We start from the raw sequence: 27,582 nt of genomic DNA, 5'->3' as shown, positions 1-27,582 counted from the left end.
TGACCTTGCAAACTTCCACTTGTGGTAAATGTCTTGAGGCACACCTGGCATTGATATGGTCGTTCACCTGTGTGCATTCTCATATGAGTTTTTAAATGTTGGCTTTGAGTAAATAACTTTTCACAAAACTTGCAGTGATAATTACGCTCTCCAGTATGAGTTCTTACATGATCTTTCAAACTGCTGCTTTGGGTAAATGACTTGTCGCATACATCGCATTGTTAAGGTCGCTCACCTGTGTGAGTTCTTAAATGTTGTTTCAAGTTGCTTTTGCATGTGAATGATTTATCACAAAATTTGCAGGAAAATTTCTTTTCTTGTCCTTCTTTGTCGAAAAAGTCTTGTGAAATCCCATCACTGATTGATTTTAACAAAACGTCAACTGCGTTATTACTTTTTACCGTTACCATTACCATTGCGTTATTACTTGTTATTATACAAACTTATAATCTATTTTATGAAAAGAACTTAAAATATTTGAAGGTTTTATCGATAGGAGTAAACTCATATAATGTGTAACTCTTTTAATAAAAATATTCAATATCAATATTTGTTTGCAAAATTAATTACAGAGTAAAAAAAGCAGTGACTGTCACATATAAAAACGAAAATCAAAAAGGTTCCCTGTAGTTTGCAAACTTCCAATTTGGATAAATGTCGATAAGTTCACTCACCAGTGTGAGTTCTCATATGAGTTTTCAATATTGCTACTAACGCAAAATGCCTTGTGGCACACCTAGCTTACCATTCGTGTTACTTAGGGCTACCATATATCCTCTTTTCTAAAGAAAAAGGATTTTTGCTCAAAGTAGGCCTAAATGCTACTGAAAACGTCAAAATGTCCTATTTTTTACATTTTTTGCTTTCCTGCTTATATTTTCAACACAATTATATTTTTATTTGACTTTTAGGGTTAAACGACAATTAACCACGGGAAATTTACCGCGAATAAACTAAACAAACGCGAGGACAACTGTCCGTCACAACTGACCGTGACGTAAATTTACCTAGAACCAACTGACCTTAATTCATATAATTTGATTAAACAACAATGCTAATATGCGTAAAAAATAAAAGCATAGCGTTTGATAGCCAGCTGACCACGACCAATTGTCGCTAGTGATTTTGTTCACAATCAATTTACGTGATCCCGACTTTTTGGCATGATGCCTAAGTCAAGTGACATTTCGGCGACAGATTGAGGTCTAACCATTTTTGTTATCATTGTTTTGATTTAAACAACCATAAAAGCAAAATAAAGCTAAGCAATAACGCCAAAGAAATATATTGTGTTTTCTGATGAACTGTGGCAAAAGTATCCTTGTTTCAGAAAAGGACGTAATGATTTTGAACCTGAATGCATTACTTGTGCATATGCGTATAGTTATCCAAAAACATGTTATAAATTCTTTAAACGTAAAACTCTATTTGCATTGTAATAGCTGGCGAAATTGGCCTTTTTTTAGGCAATGAAAATATGATAGGCCTATATAACATAATATAACATAAATATAATATATAACATAAACCCTAATCTCAAACAACTTCTGTAATGAAAAAAGTTACTTTCCAGAAGTCAAACTCTTCTAAATAATCGAGAAAATAATATAATTATATTATATAATAATATATATTATAATATATTGCTTAACCTTAGTCTATTCTAGACACTGTATATTAAGATGGAAAATGAAATGTGGTATCTACAGTATTATGAGTAAAGAAGTGACAACATTTAGCCAACATTTTACGGCTTAAAAATCGGTTTTCTTAAAAATGACATGTTAATATTTTACATTCGAAGAATGGATTATTTCACTTTAATTGCTTCAATTTCATTAATTCATGTGAAAAACATTATACAACAAACATATTATACAAAAGTTTAACAAAACTACCATTAACCTACATGCAGAAAAGTTAGCTAGAAAAGTTAGGCTGTAAAGTTAGGCACCTAGTCGCTTGCCTTCAATTCCTTCATTGGCCATCCAGTCTTCCATTCTATCAGAAAAATACGTACACTTCATTATTGCACGAAAACCATCACTGTCCTACCAGTTTTGCAAAAAAAATAAATAAGCAAATAATAGAACATCGTTAAATACAAGAAAGCCAACAAAACTATTTCTGGAATTGTGCCATCAAATTGTAGTAAGTAGCCTAGCTTAGCCTTTTAATAAAGCCGGATCTCATAGCTTCTCTAAGCTGACTTCGCACGCGATGCATTTCCATCTGGTTTATGAAATAACGATAACCTAGCACCGACGAAACATTCCGTTATTTATATATATGTCTATTTTATGTTAACACCGGCACAAAACCAAGAGAAAGGAAATGCCCAGTGAGGATAAGTCTTGGACAAGTGGATTACATTCTAGCAGTGTAGTAACTAGTGACTGCATTAAAGCACATTGATAAATAATAATTAAATAAAATCCCATAAATGTTAGTGGTGTGCACATTGAAAGTGCACAAAAAAGACACTTTTCTCAGTTGTTACACGGCAAGTTTACTTTTAAAAACAAAAATCAAAGAATCATTATACAAATCAAATCAAGGAAGGCACAAGGAAGGCTATGGTGAGATGTGGCTTGGCTTTTCAAAGTACATCCCTACAAACAGCAAACAGGTTGCAGAAGCGGTGTTCCTTATGTCCAGTTGTCCACACGCAAAGGATAAGAAAGTTAATTGCAAAATGTTGCTCAAGATGTTGCAAACCCGTTTGCCCAAAACACAGCAAAAGTTAGGCTGCAAAACCTGAATGAGCACCTAGCTGCTTTCTTCAATTCATTCATTGGCCATCCATTCTATCAGAGAAATACGTACACCTCATTATTGCACTGTCACACTGTCCTACCAGTTTTGAAAACAAAACAAATAAACAAAGAATTGAACATCGTTAAATACAAGAAAGCCAGCAAAACTATTTCTGGAAAATGTGCCATCAAATTGAAGTTAGTAGCCTAGCTTTGCCTTTTAACAAAGCCGGATCTCATCGCTTCTCTAAGCTGACTTCGCACGCGTTGCATTTCCATCTGGTTTATGAAATAACGACAACCTAGCACCATCGAAACATTCCCGTTATTTATATTTATGTCTATTTTATGTTAACACCGGCACAAAACCAAGACAAAGGAAATACCCAGTGAGGATAAGTCTTGGACAAGTGGATTACATTCTAGCAGTGTAGTAACTAGTGACTGCACTAAAGCACATTGATAAATAATAATTAAATAAAATCCCATAAATTTTAGTCGTGTGCACATTGAAAGTGCACAAAAAAGACAATTTTCTCATTTGTTACACGGCAAGTTTACTTTTAAAAACAAAAATCAAAGAATCATTATACAAATCAAATCAAATAAGAAATCAAAGATTGAATTATATTTTGCCTACACAAGAACTCCCTTTTAATGCATGAAATGACCTGTAATTTCATCCCATAGAAAGGCATAGATTGAATTGAATTCTTTTACCTTGTAAAAAGTATATGTGTAAGATATCAGATACCGGATGTTATTTTGTTTGATGACGATAACAAACAACTGGTACCATACATCAATGCATTTAATGTGGTTAGTGTAATAAATTCAAACAAATATGAATGTTGACGGACTCTTATTTTCATTTGGTATTTTCTAAAATACAGCTAGATGGTCTCTTTTTTATTTTTAAATACAACTAAATTTGCTAAGACTTTGCACATATACATTCTATGAGTATATTATATAGTAGATTGTATCTGTAGTATGTACAAAAAAAGTTTTATGTCAAATTTAATCACAATTACCAGAACGTCCTAACCTGCAAATGTTTCTCTTTATATGTGTCCAGGTTAATTGACTCCAACGTTTTGAAATCACAAACTTGTGGTAGACCGATGCAAATCTTGCGTTTCTTCTCATTCTGCAATACGTGCTTCCATTTATGAGGTGACGTCTTCGAAGAAGAATTCAAAAGCTCCCTGAAAAATTTATTTAATCTACGAACTATATGACTATAGGCCTACTACCTAAATTCTAAAGCCTTATCATGTCAACTTTAACTTAACACACACCTATCATCTTCTGGCAGTATCTTGCTGACCCTCGTTACCTAAAATTGTATTAAGTCATGAGATAGATGTGGACGAAGATGAAAAAGGAATTACCTGTTTCTAATCAGATTATCTAGGATTCTAGGTTATGCCAAAAAGTTTCTTACTCGGTGACCAGGTACAACAAAGGCCAATTGAAAGACTGGCGCCAGTACCTGAAAGCTCGTAACGTTTGAGTCGGACTTCCTGAAAATGCGAAACAGCGTGATCGCAGCACGTCCGCGAAAGAAGTTTGCCATCGAGTTCTAGTCAAGGTTGTTTGCAGAGTACAAAGCCAGAATCGAAAAGCACGGGGATGATATTGCAACTATGACAAAACTGCGAAAAAATGCATGTGGCAAAGAAGCTGTTTTAGCCTGCCTGTAAAATAATCACAGGCAATGTCGGCAGTTTTCATTCGTTTGCCGTGGTAAATCGCTACCACTGTTATGGAACAACAACAAAGTACGTCTTGTACAAAATTACGAATAAAAAACGCTTTGCAAACAGACCGTTTAGAAACATATTGGATGAATAATTATGTTAACTTCTGTTTAATATTCTAAAATCTAAAAGAACGTATATCCTTAAGATGCGTTAAAATATTTATGTATTAGTGAAAAAAAGCAATGAAGTGTATTCCTTTATATGCATAGGCTTTGTGGTGCGGTATGGTTTGAGATATGGCAACGAGCTATGTGTATTTTATAGCGATTAAATGTCATTGTTTATCGAGATAGTATGTGTAAATAGGATTAAATCATGTAAGTATTTTGTATTTCATGTATAGCATGTAAATCAATCCCGAAGCGTGGATTTCCCACCTTGAACATAAATTTTCCCTTTATCAAATCACTTCAAAAACTAATCGTCACATGTTAGCGGTAGAGACAATTCCGGCGACATACCTCGGGCAACTTTGTTTACCTTCTGCGTATGCTCATAACTGTTACAACATAATAATCAATGAAATCTTGAAACATTTTGATAAACGTGAGGACTGAGGAACATTATAGTGTAGTGGCTTGGAAGCCACATCCAATACCACTATATGAATTGTGGAAACATGCGCCATTTAGTTACTGAAACACACTGTTAAAAAAATTTGTAAAATTTACCGTGAAATTGACGGAAAAATTTTACATGCTTGATTGTAAATGCATTTTACCCTAATTTGCTGTAAATATTACGCAACAGACGACCTCCTGCTGCTAAAAATTCAGAATTAACCAATGAAATCGAGTTATGCTTGTCACGTGTTTGTAAAGCATGCGAAATCTTGAAAGAAATGCCTGGGCGTGGTCATCCGCAGTCTAGAGAACATCTGATCCTGAGAGGTGTAGGCTAGGTTGAAAAGTTAATAGTGTTATTTCTTTGAAGTAGGCTATGTAACTAATGGAAGAATGAGTGTTTAACTGGATATTACAATGCAAAGTTTTAAGTCTAGCTAGACTTTGTTGACAAAATCACAGTACAGGCTACAAATAATACCGGTACGTTGTAGCAGTAGGCTAGTGGAACCGACTGAAAAGTAAGGCAATTTTTGACGAGTAATCGCGCGTGCAAAGACGTAAAATTTGATGTGATGGTGTAATTTTGTAACAATGAAACAAAAAAATTAGGTTTCAGTACATGCTACCACACCAAAATTTGCGTCTGCTGGCACGATAATTGGTCAAACTGCCAGACTTTCCAGTCGGGTACCGTACCCTGTAAGAATTGTTATAGATTTTTTTTTTTTGGGTATTTTTACAGGTATAGCCTTGGTTAACGATAAATGGCATCTACAGTAGTTTTTCAGTGCACATTGCCAATATGTAACAAGGAATTTCATGACATGTCTTCTTTGCGAAGTCACATAAAATGTCATATTAGAAAAGGACATTTGGTGAAATGTCCAGAATGTGATCGACAATATCGGCTCGTGTCATCCTTTTCGTCACATATTTCGCGGTGTCATTTTAAAACCAATGACAATGTAGAGTATTTGGTAAGCTCTAATGTACATCAGCTGGATAATAGTGAGCAAGGCTTTTCTTCAACTGCTTGCATTTATTCTAATATGGATTCGGATAACTTGTCTGGTAGCAGTACAGTAAGCCGAGAATTAAGTAGAAGAACTCCATCTGTAGACATGGGTGTGCTAACCTGGGAATATGCATTATTCTATTGTTCATTGCAATATAAGCACCTTATTCCAGACAATACAATTAATGAAATAATTTCAAAACTCGGAACTTTGCAAGCTTTCCATAAGTCTTATTATGAAAATTGCTTTAAGGAATTGTTATCAGGTCTTTCTGCAAATCCAGATGAAATAAACAATCTGTTGTCTACTTTTTCAAAAATGGTTGCTCCTTTCTCTTTAGTAAATGAAATAGGCCCGCTGCGTTCTTCTTACTCTCGTGAGCAATATTATTCAACAAGATTCACATATGTTGATCCCATTGCATTTAAATTAAATCCTTTGGAAGTAATGGTAGGAAGGGGTTTACAATTTCATTATGTGCCAATTTTGAAATCAATTCAGGCTTTGTTTTCAAATGACAGCGTTAAGCAACAGTTTTTGTTTCCTGAAAACTCTGACCCTGGTCTTCATGATATAAGAGATGGACTTGCATTTCAGCAAAGTGTTTCTTTCAACAATATGGTATGAAAGCTCTGCAAATTGTTTTGTACCAAGACAGTTTTGAAGTGTGCAATCCGTTGGGTGCAGCCAAGTCAAAGCATAAGATATTTGCTGTTTACTTTGCATTGGGTAATATTTACAAGCACTGTCGCTCAAAAATTGACTGTTTTCAGCTGGTATTGCTTTGCAAAGAGAGATATTTACATTTGAGTTCTGATTACATGGCTTCTTTGTTTGCTCCCCTTATGGCAGACCTAAAGATTTTGGAAAATGAAGGTATTGATGTAGGGGTTGGGGACAAATTGCGTGGAACTGTTTTATGCATTACAGGTGATAACCTTGGAAGTCACTGGGTAGGTGGATTTACAACAAACTTTAGTTCATCGTGCTATATGTGCCGTTATTGTAAAATAAAACGTTCAAGTTTTGTTGATAATTGCTTAAGTGTAGCTTCAATGAGGACTATAGAATCGTACAATACTGATGTATTGCAAAGTAGTGTTCAAGAGAATGGTCTTAAGTTTGCTTCCCCATTTAATGAACTGAGGTTTTTTCATGTTGCTCAACCTGGCCTTCCTCCATGTTTGGCTCACGATTTATTTGAAGGTGTAGTTGCTTATGATTTACCATTGATCATTAAACATTTCGTTTCTATTGGTTGGTTTGATTTGACTTATCTCAATCACCAAATCTTAAACTTTCCATATAGTGATGTAGATCGAGTTAATAGGCCATCAGTGATAAAAAAACTAACAAAGCTCAACGGTACAGCCAGCCAAAATTGGTGTTTTTTACGTATGTTACCTTTGCTTATTTTTCATAAAGTGCAGGATAGTGATGATATGGTGTGGCAAATGTTTACGAAACTCAACGAAATTGTACGTGTCATTTGTGCTCCAGACTTATGTATAGAAACTGTTTGCATGTTAAATGTTTGGATACGTGAGTACATTGCTTGTAGACACACAGCTTTTGCAGATGTTGTTCTTCGCCCAAAACATCATTATCTTTGTCATTACCCATGGTTAATATTGCATTTTGGTCCTCTAATTAACGTTTGGACTTTAAGATTTGAAAGTAAGCATCAATATTTTAAGAGAGTGGTAAAGCATTCTGGGAATTATATAAATATTACTAGCACACTTGCGAAGAGTCATCAAATGTTGCAAGCATATTTATTAGAAACTAATTTCTTTAATTCCGATGTTCAGTTCCTTTCATCCTATGGAAATGATTTTTCTTCAGAAATTTCTACTATTTTAAGAAACTTTATTGATGATGAACTGTCCCAATGTAAATTCTATAAGAAAATTGTATTTAAGGGAACTGAATATGCTATTGGGAAACATGTGGTTTTGGAAAAATTAGATGATGAATTACTTTTGGGAGAAATTGTATTATTTTTTGTGAAGGCTAATGTGATTTATGCACTTGTTACTAAACACACTGCTGTTCTGTTGCCACAATATGGTGCTTTTGAACTTCAAAGATCAGCATCTGCTGACTATAAATGCATCGATTTGTGTGATATATATAGCTTTTATCCGCTGCATTGTTATGTTGTTAATGATGCTAAAATATTTGTTTTAAAACATGCTTTAAACTAGAACGTAGTAGTGATACTGCATCATGTACAGTGAAGGTGAAATTTTATGATTATTACTGGCAGTTTTCTGCGGTGTCTCTTTTTTCATATTAACCATTTGTTTTATAGCAAAATGGATAAGATAATTTTGAAAGTTTTACCCAATTTGCCTCAAGAAATGCTACTGCAACTTGAAAACACACTAGAATCATTGGGAGTTGAAAACAAAAAAGATTTAATTTACGTGTCTGAGAAGGATATACTCCCAGTTTTGAAGCCAGTACAAGCACGCAAATTAATAACCAGTTGGAAGCAAGGTATATTGTATATATGCAAGCTGGAGTTTTTAATGCATGTGTTGTATATCTAGACTTACATTTCTTTGTTTAGCAATGATTGGTTGATACTGTGTAAATTGTTTTCATCATTTTTTATTTTTATGTCAGATGACGATCATGATTATTCTGATTCCTCCAAGCTTGATGTATCAAATGTTTCTGATACTTCAGAAGTTTCTTCTTCTAGTACTACTGATAGCTTAGACTGGATTTATAGGTTTGACATACCATGGAATGACTTTCCCCAAGGTCTGCTTCAAAGCTGCGAGAACTTTAGAGTACCTGATCCACTCCTACGATTGGAAATGGTGAGAGTTTTAGTCGATGCCATTTTCATGAAAACGAAGCGTCCGGTGCGTCGGGAGTTATCTACCATTGCCTACCAAATTGTGTCTAAGTATCCTCAATCATTTAAAGATGAGGTGGATGGAATCACCATTGGGACTGGTCATGAATCCCTGACATCACAGCTTTCTGATCGTGTTAGTTATTGTCATCGCAAAAGGAAAAGGTTTGCTGGCATCACACAACCTGTTTTGCAAAATCACATGCCCTCTACCTCAGCGATGATAACTCCTGCTAAACAGTGTGACCAACGCATGGAATGTGAAGAAACCCTTAATGCACACCGCTTATGGCTATGTCAAGAATACAAGAAAGATACAAGTCATCAAGATAAGTCTAAAATTGCAAACCTAATGCAAACAACATACCGGTTGCAGAGAAATGTTATTCTTAAAAAGAAATCTATTTCTCAAATAAAAGAAGAATGGCCATTTCTTCTGCATGAAGAGCATCTGCTCAACCACTACAATACACTTATGGAAGGAGAGGCAATTGACTCCCATGAGTTACTGGATGCCATTACAAATCGAGCAAGTTTCATTTACAAGTGGGTTGCACAACACCGCTATGTACATGTGTTATAAATTTATCAATTTTGGTGAAACTTGTTGATGTACTTAAGTGGCTTAGCATAAATACAGGCAATTTTAACCTTACCTGACTTCGCTGATAAAGGTAATATGTAAGTGTAAGACGTTCAAGACTGCACAGATATGTAAATACCATAGATTTTTAGACATACCTAAAAGTTATTTTTGTACACTATATACAGAGCTTTGAAAAATGAAAAGGGAAGGTTTAAAGAGGAGGTTATAAATTTAAAGCAAGAAGCCAGACGTTTCAATAATAAATCAGCATATGCAATATACTTTCTTCACTTGCTGACTTGTTTCTTCAAGGAAGAAAAGCAATCTATCTATGAAGTCTTTGCTGTAAGTAAACTGTTGGATTCATTGTCAAGGTTGACCAGTTATAACAGCTTTTTAAGTTTTGTTTTTGGGGTTTTAGGAAGATGCTTCTATGGAAACAACATTAAGCAGAGTACCAGTCACACCATTCATTAGCACATTTGGTATGGTTAACTTTATGTTGTTCTATTTCTCCCCCTGTCTGTTTGTCAAATATTTCCGTTATATTATTGTTGTCTTTATACGCTTTTTATTCTTTATTGCAGGCAGTTCTCTTATGACTGGAAGAACATATGTCGTGTCGATAGAAAGACAAGTCCTCTTTCAATCGGATTCATTTTTTCGAAGTTTTTTGTATTTGTATTCGTCATACTTTGTGTTTGATATGGAATATCCACAAAAAGCCAAATTTACGTTGGAATTTGTTCAAAGGTACTGCATTTGTGTGCAAGAGAATTACTTTGCTGTAAAATACTGACTTACTAATGTTTAATTTTTATGTGAAGGTACTTTGCAAAAAATAATGGGCCAATCAGCAGGAAACGTCAGAAACATGAAGTTCCTTCTAGAATCCTGAAACTTTGCAAAATGATATCACGAGCTTGTAGTGATCACTAAAATTATGCAGAGAAATCGTTCTTTCCTTTCGTTAACCTTTCTTTGTTCAAAGTGTAACACCCCTGTTAAACACCCCTGTTTTTCCTGTTGTATGATCTACTTTATGATTTGTTTTCTACGTTTATCATTTAGTTAGTGGGCATGTGTTTCATGTTCAAAAAGTTTTGTGTAATTCAAGTTACGCAAAATAAATTGTGTAAATGTATTTTAAGGTCGGTTTTCAATTTTAAGTGCAAAAGTTGGGTGCTGGCATTTCAGTCACGCAATGAAATTCACATCAAAAATACCACATAACCATGTAAATTTTACTACTTTAAACCAACAAATTTTCCATGTTTAGTAAGTAAATATTACAGACCATACTACAGAAATTTTACAGGTAAAGATATGAAAATTTCCGAAAAAAATAAGTAAAATTTACAATGTTTTAAGAGGAAAATTTACAATATTTTTTGTAAAAACTGCTGCCAAGATTTAAGGGGTAAATTTTACAAGATTTTTTTAACAGTGCATTGTTCATGATAAAACTGCAACTAGCAATTCTGCAAAGCTGCAATCTAGCTGCAGTTGCAACTTGACGAAACCACAATTATTGTCTTTTAATATTTGGAAACTGCTCTAAATAACTTTATGTGAAAACGCTGTTTAGTGCGTTACCAGGTGATTTCATAACATCCTAGTTTTAACTGAATGTAATTCCCATTGCCAACGCTTTGCCTTTATCGTTCACACATTCTGAAATGTTCGTGTATATTGTGTTGAATATTTCCGTTCACATCGTTCCACTTTATAAACTCGTACTGATACGCGAGTACGCGCAGTCAGAGATATTGAATCGTTCGAACGTACTACGTCAGTCGTGTTAAAATGTAATTTGTTGGACTTGTGCTAAATGATGAACGTTAAGTTGTGAACGTATTATAATCGGAACCTGTACAGTTCCTACAATAAAGGATTGCTTCTGATAAACTGTATCTGTTAATCGTAATAGCTTTCGGCTAGTAGCAGTAGTAACACGTTAAGGATAGAGATTTCTAACCGCACGCAACCTTGGAGTCAGATCATTAATTCGGCAGGTAAACTAAGTCCGAATAGCAAGTTAAGACAAGCAGCATCCTCCGCAATAGTAGGATTAAAGCTGAAACTTGTCTCCTGCATTTATTAGTATTTCTCTTATTTTTATTTTTCAGGATCATAGGACACATAAAGAGTTCATTTACAGAAGAAAAAGATCACGAGTGCGTATATTTAAGCAGAAAATACAGAATAAAAAGTTGTCTGCACTGAAAGCTCTTGTCTTGAAGTCTCATTTATCTTTGTCATGTTCTGTCAGGTTATAAACTCACCACACACAATATACAGACAGCAAGTAGCTCTGTATTGCACTGGCGTGTAGGGCCACTGGCAAGATGCTTATGGCAATAGTGAAGACCAAAAAGTGTCTGCGGTGCTGTAAAAGCGATTGTAATTTTGAAAAAGATAACTAACTAATGTTAATACAAAAATAATAGTGTTAATACAAAAGTATATGTTTTGTTGCTCGCAACCAGCATTGTGACCACGTCACGTTAATGCTTTTAATTTCAAAAACATTTATGACGCCACAATATAAATTGCACGAAGTTGGTTATCATAACTGTCGTGGCTGCTTCGAACGTTGTTGAGTTCTTTCCAGAGAAAATTAAATGTTTATAAAACTATTCATTTTTACTTCCTAAGGTTCTACTTTCTGCTGCCGCGGCTGTTTAAACGTGACTGGTCCAGTTGAACTCTGACTCAAGTAAAGTTTAGGTGGCTGATTCGAGTCAAATCTAATCATGAGAAATGTGACTCGAATCATTGCAATCAACTTACTTTCTCACATTTCTCCCACTCATATGTTGTTGACATGAAATTAAGTAAAGTATTATGTCTTTCGCGCTACCACGTGTACATACCATGCAGTAGATTACGGTCAATTACTGGCCTTGTAAATGTAAACTACATAGTAAAAGGAAAATCACAATCGATGCAATTTTAACATGTTTCGTTAAAGTTCAAACATGATTGTATTGTACTTTTGTTTGTAGTGATGCAAATCTTGTTTCAAAGCAAACACAAAACTTTTAAAAATTCCTTTCATTTTGTCGCTTTGTCGCGGATTGACAAGCGTGTAATTTATTTTGCTCACAACTCGCTCACATCAAGAAAATCCCCTTGAGGGTTAACTTAATGGCTACAGACAGAGAAGAATTTATTTTTAAAAGGTTGAAATTACTTACTGATGATCTCAAACAAATAATAAAAAATGAAAACAGTCATAGAATTGGTCTCAAAGCAGGAGATTGATAATAATTGATCGTGTCCTCGCTCTTATGTGTATCGTGTCCTCGCTGTGTAATTGAATGAATAAATTGCAGGGACCTGAAGTAATTAAAAGATTAAAGATGCACGAAATAGAAAGCAATCGGCGGTCGGACAACAAATTCTACCAACATTGAGCACTCACTAAGCACGGCATGCAGTTTGAATTTTCTACACGCAGTATTAAGCTACTAACAAAGTCATTGTATTAATGTCTAAGTTCTTTTCATCAATGTAACGATCGAATTGTTCAATTTCTAACTCAACTGGACATGTGTCAGTACACGTCATTATACCAATATATTGTAAGCTGTTGTCCAAGGTTAACCAGTCCCAAATCATACTTGGAGTGACGTCCATTCCTAAACAAAAAAGATCTTTCAAGCCAGATAAAGTGCCATCTTGAAACAATTCGGTTAGAACGTCATAAGCACAACTGTGAATTCCAAACTCTAAAGACAGTTCTTTAAGCGATCCAGATGAGTTTTTACAGATTAATTTGAGCAGTGATGTGATATCTTCATCTTCAAAATCACCATGTGCAGCACCCAGACTCAGTGATTTTAACTTCGACCAAGGTTCTAATCCAGCTTCCAAAGCAGTTAAGGACAATTTTTCAGACTCTTCTTTGACAACTTGAACAAGGTTGCTTTGAGTTTCAACAAATATTTTTTCAACCGTAATATGTTCTAAATAAGGACATAGGAGCCCAAAGTATTTTAAAAGCCAAAAGGGAGAGTCCAACTTAAATCTAAAGTTGTTAATTGTAGTCTTTTATTCTGAATAATGTAAACAATGGTCGCCTTTTTTTCATTTCCAGAAATTATATTTAAGTGTTCCATTTTTGGCACGCACTGAAGCAAAGCATCATGTTGCTCTTCAAACCAGGAAACGCATAATCTGTTGCTCTCGGGGTAGTCTTTACCTCCCTTTAAGTAAAGAGGTTTTGGTCCTTTGTTCAGCTTGCAAAGATGAGCAAGTGCTTCGAATAGCAAATGATGAGTAAATCTTGAAAGTTGCGGACACCAATAATAAAAGATGTGAGCGAAGAAGCGAAATGGTTGTTTGGAAGCACAGTTGACGTTACTCATGAGTAAAACTTCCAAATTTCGCGCGAGTCCTGTTCGTTCCCCATAGATCAGAAACATTTTGGCAAGTTTATAAAATGAAAACTTTTGTGAACGTTCGAAGTCTCGAGAAATGTCCAAGTAAGATAATTTGTCGCATTTTCCGATTGCTTCAAAGATATTTCCGCTCAAAGTGACGCCTTGAAGCTCCAGCCTTCGTAGAGTGTCTTTATATGCGGTTATGAGTTTTCTGACCACTTCGCAAGAAATTTTCGTGCAACAATTTAAACACAAAACTTCAATCCTGGGACAATTCACAAGAATAAAAGTTTTAATGCTGCGTTCAATTAAAATTGTATCTTCTTGGTTTCGAATAAAATTTAAATTTAATACAGTCATCGACGAACCAAAAAAACTGATTGCCGGCCAACGAAGATTGTAATATTTTACCAAAGCGAAGTTGATGCTGTTTGTAATAATGGGGCCGTACACGTTGAACGGCGTCAGAAATTGCTGGAGCAGCTCATAATTTTTGTTGCTGCAATTTCTTCTGTTTCCTGATTCACCGGCCAACTGTCTCACGGTTTGGGCAATTTTATCCAGCACTAAATGCTTAAGGCTTTTTGCAGAAAGAAGTCTGGGCATTGCAACGATTTTCAACTTACAGATAAAATCAGTTGAATTAATATGTGAATGTAACTCCTATGTTTCTGTAAAACCTAAAAACGAAAACAAATATATACCGACCCGGTCAAATTTTTGATTGTACTAAGTTTGTGTAACAAAAATAAAAAGATTAATTATAACAAAATTGAATATCACATTGGGACAAAATATGTAAGAATTGAAAATTCTCCATAGCAACTGACCCATATTTCTCAGCTGGATGCACGCAACGTCGATTCAGTTTTACGTCGAAGAAGCGTTTTCTATAATTTTATTCGAAGTTTTTCAAGGTGATTTTAAAGATATAATTAATTTTTATTTTCATTTGTAGCCACAACTTTTTGGGTAATTAATTTACTTTCAACAAAGCTATAATTAGTACCTTTGTCGCAAGAGACGCTTTTGTTAACATCGTTCAAGATTGTCAAATGTAATCTGTTCGATAACCATTTGGAAAAAAACTTCTCCTTAAACATTTAAAAAGTAAAACTGAAAAACCACTGACCACCAACAAAGTTGCTGCAACAGTCATGATAAATTTACTACATTTATCACTTATATGTATAAATAACACCTACAGACCTACACTTAGGCTATATAAATAAATCATTGCAGTAGAACCGTTTATGGCGTGTGAATAAGACAAGATATTGTTATTACAAGTTCTTACTTCCAAGTGATGTCTACACAGTATGAATGAGATTGCTTACTTCATAGCCACTTATAGCCTTTTCTATGACATCACTGTACGTACTTGCAAGGTCAATAACAATGCTTGCTGTCAGACTGTCCTGATAACTCTCTGACCCTAACCTATTGACCTGCGGAGGTACTGCTTGATTTAACTAGCTATTCGGTCTTAGGTTACCTGCCGAATTAATTATCTGACTCCGAGGTTGCGTGCGGTTAGAAACCTCTAACCTTAACGTGTTACTACTGCTACTAGCCGAAAGCTATTACGATTAACAGATACAGTTTATCAGAAACAATCCTTTATTGTAGGAACTGTACAGGTTCCGATTATTATGACACAAACACAAACTTAGCATTCACCAATTAAAACAAGTCTAACGAATTACATTTTAACACGACTAACGTAGTACGTACGTACGATTTAGTATCTCTGTCTGCGCGTACTCGCGTATCAGCACGAGTTTATAAAGCGGAGCGATGTGAACGGAAATATTCAACACAATATACACGAACATTTCAGAATGTGTGACCGATAAAAGTAAAGCGTTGGCAATGGGAATTACATTCAGTTAAAACTAGGATGTTATGAAATCACCTGGTAACGCACTAAACAGCGTTTTCACATAAAGTTATTTAGGGCAGTTTCCAAATATTAAATGACAATAATTGTGGTTTCATCAGGTTGCAACTGCAGCTAGATTGCAGCTTGCAGAAATGTTAGTTGCAGTTTTATCATGCACAATGTTTCAGTAACTAGATGGCGCATGTTTCCACAATTCATATAGTGGTATTGGATGTGGCTCCCAAGCCACTACATTCCTCCCCCGCTACGGAAGGAAAAAAAATTGACAATTAAAAAGTAACATCCTGGTTACGTGGGTAGCACAAAACAAACACAATGATTAAGTACAGATAACAGAGTAATTACAGTTTTTGCAGTTTGTCGATTAGCAACCACCTGCTACCAGTTGGTGGGTGTCTCACACATCAATCGGTGTTTCAGATAACCTTTGAACCGGTCGTAAGCCTGGGTTTCAAGTGGCATTGAGTTTCTCAGGCGGAGGAAAAACCGCAGCAAGTCGGTTGCCAGGACAGCCGCTGTGGCTCCTATCATTGTGAAGATTTTGGTCTCGCAACTAATCTGTGGAACGAGGTCGAACATTGCTTCCAGTCGCTGGAACCATATCTCCAGGTCCTCTGCCGAAGTGGTTGGTGGTGATGAAAATGCTATGACCTTTGTTGAAATGTCGGTTAATGGTGAAATGTCTAGTGCCAAAAGCTCATAATATTTGTAAATCGGATGAAGTACTGTTTGTTTCAAAAACGCCATCTCCCGCCGCCTGGGCAGGGGGTAATCCGAGCCTTGTTCTCCCAGTCTGATGATCGACGGTTGTGGAGCGGGGGCCTGCTGTTCATCCGGTGAGTCTGGTGAATCAGGAATCGGTGGGTCTGGCATTGCGAGGTTGATAAACGCACGCGCCGGCCAAGGGGCAACCGGTGCATCCGACATTTCACTGTCCATTTGTACGTCAGATCTTGGTTGCGGGGGTTCCGACATGTTGAAATTGTTTGTCAGCAACGGCAAAGAATGGCAAATCTGTATAGAAACTAGAAGGTTGAGGGTAATTCTTTGAACAACTCAGGTCATGCGTAGGAAGGAGAGCATGCTATGCGACAAAATGGTAAAGATACAATTGCAAGACAAGGAGACGTATTAAGGAAAAGGTTAGTAATTAGTAGGCATGCGATACGCAAGATAAACACTAAAAATTGTCGGTCGACAACGACAAAGGGGAAATGGCAAAAGGTTACATGCATACGACATTCGGGGCCCCGAAAAAAAACGCGTTGATACAGGTAATAAAACTTAAAGTGTGTTTGTGTCCGCGAATTCATCACGGGACGACGCAGCGGGCGGCGCGTCATCGGAAGATGCAGAAGGAGACGGTTGGTCACGAGAACGTCGAAGCAAAGGCGACTGATGAGTTTGTTGTGGAGGTGCATCTCGATGGCTGCGTCCAGCGCGAATACGGGATACAAGAGATCTGGCATACCGCAAATGCTGCGGAGATGATCGGATAAACTCGATGGTATGGCAGAAGGCCCACATCATGGCAAGTAGCTGCAGGATGAAGATAAGGGCTGAGAGAAAAGGATTCGTAATCTGTGATAATGCAAGCAGCAACGTTTGTTTTGCGGCGTGTGCGAACGTGTCTGCGACGTAGGAGCCGTTGATCATAGTTTCATCAGTAGTAGTAAGACTTGTTATGACATTTCGCATTTTCTCCTTAAGCATGTTGGCTTCAGACATAGAGCTGAGCAGCGATTGAAAGTCAGTGAACGAGTCGGAGTCAGGCAGCTCGTTGAGAATCTTCTCGTAGTCAGGCGCGTTGTAGCTGAGGTGTATAGTCGACAAAGGTAAGTTGAGTTGGTGCACCTGCACATGTTCGTGCGATAAGGTGTAGTTGTGATAAAGGACCGTGTCCCCATGAACTCGGAAGACAAAACTTCTAGCTGGTCGATACGATTCCAGCAGATGAACTCCCGGTAAGACAATGTTGTCTGAGATGAGTTGGCCGTATTGGCTGTGGCCGTTTTGATCGCGATAAAGGATGAGAGGGCGTTGACTGAACGCGTTGCGGTACGCAAGTGACGGTAAGACTGTACCGTTGATAGAGTGACATGTTGCTCTGGACATAAAATCTCCAAGGTTGGAACCCATGGCTTGATGTCCAAGAGTGGAAGACAGTATCTCAGTAGGGAAAATCTTCCCAACTGCTTTGTAGAGCGTGCCAATCAGCTTCGTGAGTTGACAATGTAGGAACTTGTTGTCTTCGTTGAACGTAGTGAGAACTTCGGAAATGACAGCAAAACATGTAAGCATCAAACAAATGAACATGTTGTGTTTGTAATCCGAGAAACGTTTCGGTGGAATGATTTTCCAACCAGTCCAAGAAGTCTTGAATGTGGCAGAAGAGGTTGTAGCGTCATCATCCTCGTCGTTTTCATCGTCTCCATCAGAAACTGAACTACTTTGAGATGGAGCCATTGCTGTCCTTGTTGTTAAATCAGCTTGTTTACAAGAATAAAGTTAGCAGTACCAGCTTCATTGAAACACGTCGGGTCAACGTCGGTGGTCATCAAAATGCGGAGGTACTGCTTGATTTAACTAGCTATTCGGTCTTAGGTTACCTGCCGAATTAATGATCTGACTCCGAGGTTGCGTGCGGTTAGAAACCTCTAACCTTAACGTGTTACTACTGCTACTAGCCGAAAGCTATTACGATTAACAGATACAGTTTATCAGAAACAATCCTTTATTGTAGGAACTGTACAGGTTCCGATTATTATGACACAAACACAAACTTAGCATTCACCAATTAAAACAAGTCTAACGAATTACATTTTAACACGACTAACGTAGTACGTACGTACGATTTAGTATCTCTGTCTGCGCGTACTCGCGTATCAGCACGAGTTTATAAAGCGGAGCGATGTGAACGGAAATATTCAACACAATATACACGAACATTTCAGAATGTGTGACCGATAAAAGTAAAGCGTTGGCAATGGGAATTACATTCAGTTAAAACTAGGATGTTATGAAATCACCTGGTAACGCACTAAACAGCGTTTTCACATAAAGTTATTTAGGGCAGTTTCCAAATATTAAATGACAATAATTGTGGTTTCATCAGGTTGCAACTGCAGCTAGATTGCAGCTTGCAGAAATGTTAGTTGCAGTTTTATCATGCACAATGTTTCAGTAACTAGATGGCGCATGTTTCCACAATTCATATAGTGGTATTGGATGTGGCTCCCAAGCCACTACAGACCTATAGTAACATTTTACCGTTACTGATTTTTTAGTAATGCTTACTCTGTAGTTTCTATTGTCTGTTTGTGACTGAAACCAAATTGAAGCCGAAGTTAATTGCCTTTCAGGTTTTTCATTGTCGAAGTCTGGCAAGATTTAAAAAAAACCTAAATTTCTGCAATTCACCAAATTTTATGTCTTCGCCATGTACGTCACAAGCTAAATTTCACACGCTACGATGACTCGTGAAAATCATGGAGCCGGAAAATGAGATGTCATGAATATTATCGAAATCTAAACTCATAAAAATCATAAATTAAAAAGCTTCCGTCATCCGTCAGCAACAGGAGATCTGTGACGTCAATCGAAATCAAAATTTTGTTTTTATCATAACTCCTAAAAAGCTTGGCTGGTAGCTTAATGCATGTATACTGGCTAACAAAATACCGTACACAGGTCACAGATGTTGGCATGTGACGTAACTGTTACAGTCATTGCTTTAATTAGATTAAGGCGCCCGATGCGAATCGTATAGTTATAGTTACCCTCCAGCAAATGTATTTCAAAAGGACCGTATCTCTATCAGACACACCTAGGTTTTTAAGGGAGAACTCAAAGGTAGCACTAATAGTGACTACGTTAGAAAGTCAGGTTATTAGCCCAGGCGTTCAAACTAATAAAACAACTGGGATTTAATATGTGTTTAGCTCAACGCATACAAGTCATTCCTAGGATAACTACTAACCAGCAATTACTGACGCCTTGAGATGAGATTTGTCAATATCAAGGAATAGCAGGAAACAGCCACAAACTTCACCTTCACTTTCTCCACTGAGGAATGACAGCCGCTAGCCGACATGTAACACTGATGGATGTTACTGTTATACTTCCAGCAGCGCAATACACCTTCACAAAACCTTACTGGCATACTTCCGTCTGTAAGTTCTGTAGGTTACTTCAAACGCACCAAGCAGAAAGCAACCGGCGATCGGGCAGATATGCCAGAAAGTAAACTTAATAACTAAGCTGTGGTAAAAATCAACATTAAAATCAAAAACTAAATATAAATAAACTCACCATAAACTTTCAAATGACATTAACGAGTCTTCAAAGAAGAATTCAAAAGCTCCCTGAAAGATTTATTTAATCTACGAACTATATGACTATAGGCCTACTACCTAAATTCTAAAGCCTTATCATGTCAACTTTAACTTAACACACACCTATCATCTTCTGGCAGTATCTTGCTGACCCTCGTTACCTAAAATTGTATTAAGTCATGAGATAGATGTGGACGAAGAGGAAAAAGGAATTACCTGTTTCTAATCAGATGATCTAGGATTCTAGGTTATGCCAAAAAGTTTTTTACTCGTTGACCAGGTACAACAAAGGCCAATTGAAAGACTGGCGCCAGTACCTGAAAGCTCGTAACGTTCGAGTCGGACTTCCTGAAAATGCGAAACAGCGTGATCGCAGCACGTTCGCGAAAGAAGTTTGCCATCGAGTTCTAGTCAAGGTTGTTTGCAGAGTACAAAGCCAGAATCGAAAAGCACGGGGATGATATTGCAACTATGACAAAACTGCTAAAAAACGCAAAGAAGCTGTTTTAGCCTGCCTGTAAAATAATCACAGGCAATGTCGGCAGTTTTCATTCGTTTGCCGTGGTAAATCGCAACCACTGTTATGGAACAACAACAAAGTACGTCTTGTACAAAATGACGAATAAAAAACGCTTTGCAAACAGACCGTTTAGAAACATATTGGATGAATAATTATGTTAACTGCTGTTTAATATTCTAAAATCTAAAAGAACGTATATCCTTAAGATGCGTTAAAATGTTTATGTATTAGTGAAAAAAGCAATGAAGTGTATTCCTTTATATGCATAGGCTTTGTGGTGCAGTATTGTTTGAGATATGGCAACGAGCTATGTGTATTTCATAGCGATTAAATGTCATTGTTTATCGAGATAGTATGTGTAAATAGGATTAAATCATGTAAGTATTTTGTATTTCATGTATAGCATGTAAATCAATCCCGAAGCGTGGATTTCCCACCTTGAACATAAATTTTCCCTTTATCAAATCACTTCAAAAACTAATCGTCACATGTTAGCGGTAGAGGCAATTCCAGCGACAGACCTCGGGCTACTTTGTTTACCTTCTGCGTATGCTCATAACTGTTACGACATAATAATCAATGAAATCTTGAAAAATTTTGATGCATAAACAAACATTTGCAGTTTGGGGTTTGATTTGTGAGCTAAACTAGCCGACGAAAGAGAAGTTGCTGCAGCGCTATCTACATAAAAAATAATTCAATTGGCGTGATCATAAACAGTTAACAAGAGACAGTCTCTTTTGGAAGTAGGTGCTATCGACGGGGTTAACGAGTTAATCCAACGTCGATCGCCGAATGTTTTTTGTTGCCCGCGAATGATTTTGCGCAAGGGTAAATGCTGCGTTGATAGTCTGGTTTCTGAAAGGTGGGTGATGAATATGATAAGTTATCACTTTGTCATAAATTACCACTTGCTGTATGATTTGTGAAACTGGCCAATGTTTGTGTGTGGTGATCGTTGTTGCCATGTTTAGTTAAATTAATCGCGTTGGTTTGGTGAATTATGATTTGTGAAATTAGTACTTGTTTGTCCGGAACTCTTTGTTCCATTGTTAGCGTTAGATCGTGGGTAATGAGGTGGTTTAGACACTTAAATTTGTTGTATTTGTGGCTGTAGTGGGTAAGAAATTGCGACGTCTGGTGGTGACCACTTAAAAAATGTAGCACGAATTCGTTTATTAACTGGTTGAGTAAGATTCTTTTGACCTACTGCACTCATTAATTCGCGTATTAAATCTTTGGAAGATAGAACACGAAGTGTCAGATCAGCCAACAAAAACTCTAAATAATCCTCAGTCCTCACGTTTATCAAAATGTTTCAAGATTTCATTGATTATTATGTCGTAACAGTTATGAGCATACGCAGAAGGTAAACAAAGTAGCCCGAGGTCTGTCGCCGGAATTGCCTATATCGCTAACATGTGACGATTAGTTTTTGAAGTGATTTGATAAAGGGAAAATCAAGGTGGGAAATCCACGCTTCAGGATTGATTTACATGCTATACATGAAATACAAAATACTTACATTATTTAATCCTATTTACACATACTATCTCGATAAACAATGTCATTTAATCGCTATAAAATACACATAGCTCGTTGCCATATCTCAAATATTTCTGCACCACAAAGCCTATGCATATAAAGGAATACACTTCATTGCTTTTTTCACTAATACATAAACATTTTAACGCATCTTAAGGATATACGTTCTTTTAGATTTTAGAATATTAAACAGCAGTTAACATAATTATTCATCCAATATGTTTCTAAACGGTCTGTTTGCAAAGCGTTTTTTATTCGTCATTTTGTACAAGACGTACTTTGTTGTTGTTCCATAACAGTGGTTGCGATTTACCACGGCAAACGAATGAAAACTGCCGACATTGCCTGTGATTATTTTACAGGCAGGCTAAAACAGCTACTGTTGCGTTTTTTAGCAGTTTTGTCATATTTGCACTATCATCCCCGTGCTTTTCGATTCTGGCTTTGTACTCTGCAAACAACCTTGACTAGAACTCGATGGCAAACTTCTTTCGCGAACGTGCTGCGATCTTGCTGTTTCGCATTTTCAGGAAGTCCGACTCGAACGTTACGAGCTTTCAGGTACTGGCGCCAGTCTTTCAATTGGCCTTTGTTGTACCTGGTCACCGAGTAAGAAACTTTTTGGCATAACCTAGAATCCTAGATCATCTGATTAGAAACAGGTAATTCCTTTTTCCTCTTCGTCCACATCTATCTCATGACTTAATACAATTTTAGGTAACGAGGGTCAGCAAGATACTGCCAGAAGATGATAGGTGTGTGTTAAGTTAAAGTTGACATGATAAGGCTTTAGAATTTAGGTAGTAGGCCTATAGTCATATAGTTCGTAGATTAAATAAATCTTTCAGGGAGCTTTTGAATTCTTCTTCGAAGACGTCATCTCATCAATGGAAGCACGTATTCACGAATTGCAGAATGAGAGGAAACGCAAGATTTGCATCGGTCTACCATAAGTTTGTGATTTCAAAACGTTGTAGTCCATTAACCTGGACACATACAAGATGAAACATTTGCAGGTTAGGACGTTCTGGTATTTGTGATTAATTTTGACATGAAAATTTCTTTGTACAAACTACAGATACAATCTACTATATAACAAACCCCATTCTACAACCCTGTCTAGTTAGTTCGAATCTTTGCAGTTACATTTGCGCGAATTCTCGCTCAATTCAAAAAGACTAGCAAATGGTATCTGGAAGTACAGTACTCAAATGTTATTCTGTAATTCTGTTAACTCTATGTGGCAATTGGTAATTGGAGATAAAAAAGGTTACCATGGGTAGCCAAAAATTAATCCTATTTAGCAAATTGCTACACTCAGTAGCCATCTGTTAACTCTATGTAGCAAATGGTAACTGAAATTATGGCAATTATAAACCCTAAATAACAAAAGATTACATATGGTAGCCAAATGGCAAACCTTTCATTGCCGCCGCAACAATTACACTTTGTATTGGTTTTCACGTCTTTACCTTTAAAAATAATTATGATTTCGTGAAAAGTTTAACTCTCCGGGTTAATTGCCAATTGTAATGTGAATCCGGAGTGATTTAGTCTTTCAAGTCATGATATGATGTTGTGATGTTAATCATTGATCAAATGAATTGCTGAATATAACGGAGACCCAGGTTCACTTATTACGTAATAATGCCGAGTTCGAATAGACCGATAATTAGTTTATCGAAATCCGTAAAAACGAAATACGTTGACAGATTTTGTCATGTAACTGCTTTATGGTTTTGGAAGGCGTTTTGCGTTATGGAAGGTACTCATCTGGCAATCCGGTTTTGCTATGCCCGTAGTGATTTAATTCTTTAAGTCTTTGCAACTTGAAACTTATGGAGTAATTTCACCAACCTAATTCGCGCAATTACCTGGCCGATAACATCGAGTTCAGTTCGACTCATAAAACGTATGGCGCGAGCAGTGACGGCAGCAACAAACAATTGCTGTACCTGGAGGTTGTCACATAAGAGCCAATGCTGGCAGCCCCGGGAAAAGTAAAACATTTCCAGGGTGGATAACAGCACCTTTGTTTGTGCACTTTTTGTCATCATTACGATGCCACAGGTATATAGACACTTAAACCATCTAAATTTAAATGAAATTGAACAACAGCAAATTTTATTTTTATAACAGCAGGGAGATGATAAAAGTGACCCAACAACAGAACAAAATGACGGGTCATGAATAAGCATTATGGACAAGCGCAGTCAGAAATCACAAAATCGGGATCTTCTAATACTGGATTAAATAAGAAGAAAAACTGTCCGTAAGTTCTACTATTATTTCCAACAGCTTTCAAGTATGAATGGAAGATAATTTAAAATACCTTCAGCTTTTCAATGCTGTTTTTGATTTCTATGTGTAAAAGAAAACAAAAGCCAAACATTTCCGAGAATAATGACATAATGGTGTTAGTAATTGTTCTAGATACTGTGGTGTCATGAATTTGAACATATCGCGCCACTGCAAAGTCGTGCACGATAAAAAAATAATGGGAAAGGTGATTTCAAGTGCGAACTTTGCAAAAAGTTCCTGACTTCTTGGAATGGCCTCCTGAGACACCTACGTGGCAAGCTTCACGCTTTTTGTTTCGTGACAAAGGAGGGCCGGGCCGGAGCCGTAAGCTATGTTTCAGCTTTAGTTTAATTTCGCCGACTTGGCTGTTGGGTCTTCTTTGTTCGCTACGTCCCTTTATTTGCCTAAGTTATGTAGCATCTCGTTTTGTAGAACGTGATAGAGAGAGAGAGAGGGTTATTAAGCCCTCTTGCATGAAGCAGTTAACTAGATCACTAAGATCAGTCGGTTTCATGAGAGAAAAATGAAAGGCAGTCTTGCTTCAACAGGCTGGCTTCATACCAATGTAGCCACATCGGAATTTTGAATGTCGAGTCACGGGTAGCTAAGTCTTTTGTTTCCACCACGTGTCCACGTTTTATAGGTATTCGAGAGACTGTGAGCTGGTAATTAGCTGTGGAGAGTGGAGTGGCAGTTTTTTTAAATGGGGTTTCTAAGAGTACCGCGTCAATGTGGTCATCGAAAGCAGTGTTTTTGTAAGTTTGTAAGATAAATCGTTCTTTGACAAGATTGCGAGCAAAAGTTAGCAACCATGATTATGCACACATCGCGAATTCGTACAACATTTCAGGACAAATTTTGAAACTTGAAAAGGTAAGGAACGTTAGAGCCATGTACATTTTGTGACATTTATTGGATTTCGTTATGAGATGCTATGGTTTTGGTTGTTGTGGTCGCCGTTGTTTTGGCCAGTTGAACAACTTCATTATTATATTTTTTCTTGTTTATATCTTTATCTTGTTATATGACTATTATTAACATCAATTTTAACTTTCACATTAACCATAACCACATGTGTTGTTATTTTTGTTCTCAATCTGAGAGCCCACATTCAAATCGTCTTGTTTGTTTCAGCCGACTCTGACGAATTATGGCGCTCGATGGTTGACGAAGATTCGCTTTATTACCGAAACAGCGCTTACTTGTCGAGACACAAAGATTTGCAACCTCTAGTGCGCACCATCCTGCTAGACTAGTTAATGGAGGTAGCAACTCAACTTCTAAACTCTAGGGGAAAGCAAGATAATGGAAAGTATGTTGTCTAACGCTAGTGTGTCTCTTTGCAGGTATCAAAGGTGTATACTTTACACTGGGAGACGTTTTATTTAGCGATCGACTACATTGATCGATATCTTTACAACACAACCAACATTCACAAAACGAGGTTACAGCTTGTCGGTGTCACCGCCTTATTTATCGCCGCGAAATTAGAAGTAAGTTTGTCATTTTTTTGAATAAAATTTATTTGAAGAACCTATATTCACGCAGGTAAACAGTATTTAGGAGAAATGATTTCTAAATATTGTTCTTTGCTAAACTTTTGTGTCTCTACAGGAAATCTATCCCCCGAAGTTAACAGACTTTGCCTACGTCACCGATGGAGCTTGCACGGAGGAAGAAATCATATCCCAGGAATTGTTAATCCTTAGCACACTCAAGTGGTCGCTTTCCCCAGTCACAGTGGTGTCCTGGGTAAACGTTTATCTTCAGACAGCTCACGCGGTCACGCCGCTTTCGCCGCCAATGCTCCGTCATCCGCTTTTTTTCCTTCCTCAATATCCGCAAGAAACATTTGTCCACATAGCACAGATGGGAATAAATTGCAGTCAGTTCTTGTGTGAAAGGTAACGGTCCTAAACTTTGATGAAACAACGTCTCAGATGCATCTAGTGCTTAAAATGTCACCAGCGTCCTGGTCCGGTTCTGTTCGTAAAATTTGCTATATTTTTTCTATTATGTCGTCTTCCTAATCTCGAATATATGAATATTTCGACTGTGAGTTGCCGCCGATTTATTGACCCACTTTGCTTGTGTTTTGCATTCATGCAGTTATTAGCAATTAGCAAACAATATAACTAATATCGGGACTTTCCGCGTACAGCTACCTCACATCTTCACTTGCTGGATATTTAACGTGCGGTTTCAGAAACTGCGTCAAGTGTCGAGTAATCTTAACTGTTTTTATTTCCATTCTAGTTGATCGACCTCTTTACATTGGACATCAAAAGTCTTCAGTTTCCATCCGTTTTCTTGGCTGTGTCCGCCTTGTACCATTTTTCATCGCGGGAGCTCGCCACCCACGCCACCCAAATACTAGGAGTGTTATCAGCAATGTCTACCAATGTATCTACGGCATTTTACCTAATTTTGAGTTTATTGCTTTAAAAATCGGTTTTCCGGTGTTTGTCGGATTATTTATATCATTTATTTTTAAGGCATTAGGTGCCCTATATAGTTGGTTCTGTTAATATTACCTGAATTTTGCGTGTTTTAATTGAACTCTTTATGCGTTTAGTGTGTTCACTGGATGGCGTTGTTTGCGATAACAGTCCCACACAGTGGTCTTCAACCTATGAAACAATTCCGCAGGGTGGAAGCAAGTGACGTACAAAATATTCAAACTCACACGAATAACATTGACACCTTTGTAAGTTAGCGGTGAACAATTCGGCTGATTTTGAACTGTTTTACTAAGTGTATGTTTTGCTTGTATGGCTCATCGTGGTTAAAGTTGGAATTGAACCCTAAAAGAGGACAAATGGTAGGCCTATTATAATTAATTATAATTATAAACTAATAAACTTTGGCACATTGAGAGCTCTTTAGTCAAGCGGAAAGGCTTCCCATAGAGAGTCAGGGTCTTTGAAACGAATTAGAGAAATTAAATTGAATGGAAATGTCCAAGTGGTTTAACGAAACAAAAGCTGGGTATGACCTCGCTCAGTCAAAAGCAATAAATCCAACAATCGCTC

General features: G+C 37.0%; 1 protein-coding gene and 1 pseudogene across 1 annotated transcript; both read left to right on the top strand.

Annotated features, from left to right (window-relative positions):
- The first annotated feature begins 6,721 nt into the window (after nucleotides 1-6,721).
- Nucleotides 6,722-10,524, top strand: LOC143444308 (uncharacterized). The gene is made up of 6 exons (XM_076943499.1): nucleotides 6,722-8,606; nucleotides 8,736-9,519; nucleotides 9,745-9,904; nucleotides 9,981-10,044; nucleotides 10,147-10,312; nucleotides 10,387-10,524. Exons 1-6 carry the CDS (start codon nucleotides 8,357-8,359, stop codon nucleotides 10,496-10,498), a joined length of 1,536 nt encoding a protein of 511 aa, XP_076799614.1. The 5' UTR covers nucleotides 6,722-8,356; the 3' UTR covers nucleotides 10,499-10,524.
- Nucleotides 10,525-19,922: 9,398 nt separating this feature from the next.
- LOC143444302 (G1/S-specific cyclin-E1-like) lies at nucleotides 19,923-27,266 on the top strand (annotated as a pseudogene).
- The last annotated feature ends 316 nt before the right edge of the window (nucleotides 27,267-27,582 follow it).

Source organism: Clavelina lepadiformis, chromosome 1 (assembly GCF_947623445.1).
Source record: "Clavelina lepadiformis chromosome 1, kaClaLepa1.1, whole genome shotgun sequence".
NCBI classification, from domain to species: Eukaryota; Metazoa; Chordata; class Ascidiacea; order Aplousobranchia; family Clavelinidae; genus Clavelina; species Clavelina lepadiformis.
Note: the sequence above shows the minus strand (reverse complement) of the source record. Positions and strands in the feature narration are given on the sequence as shown.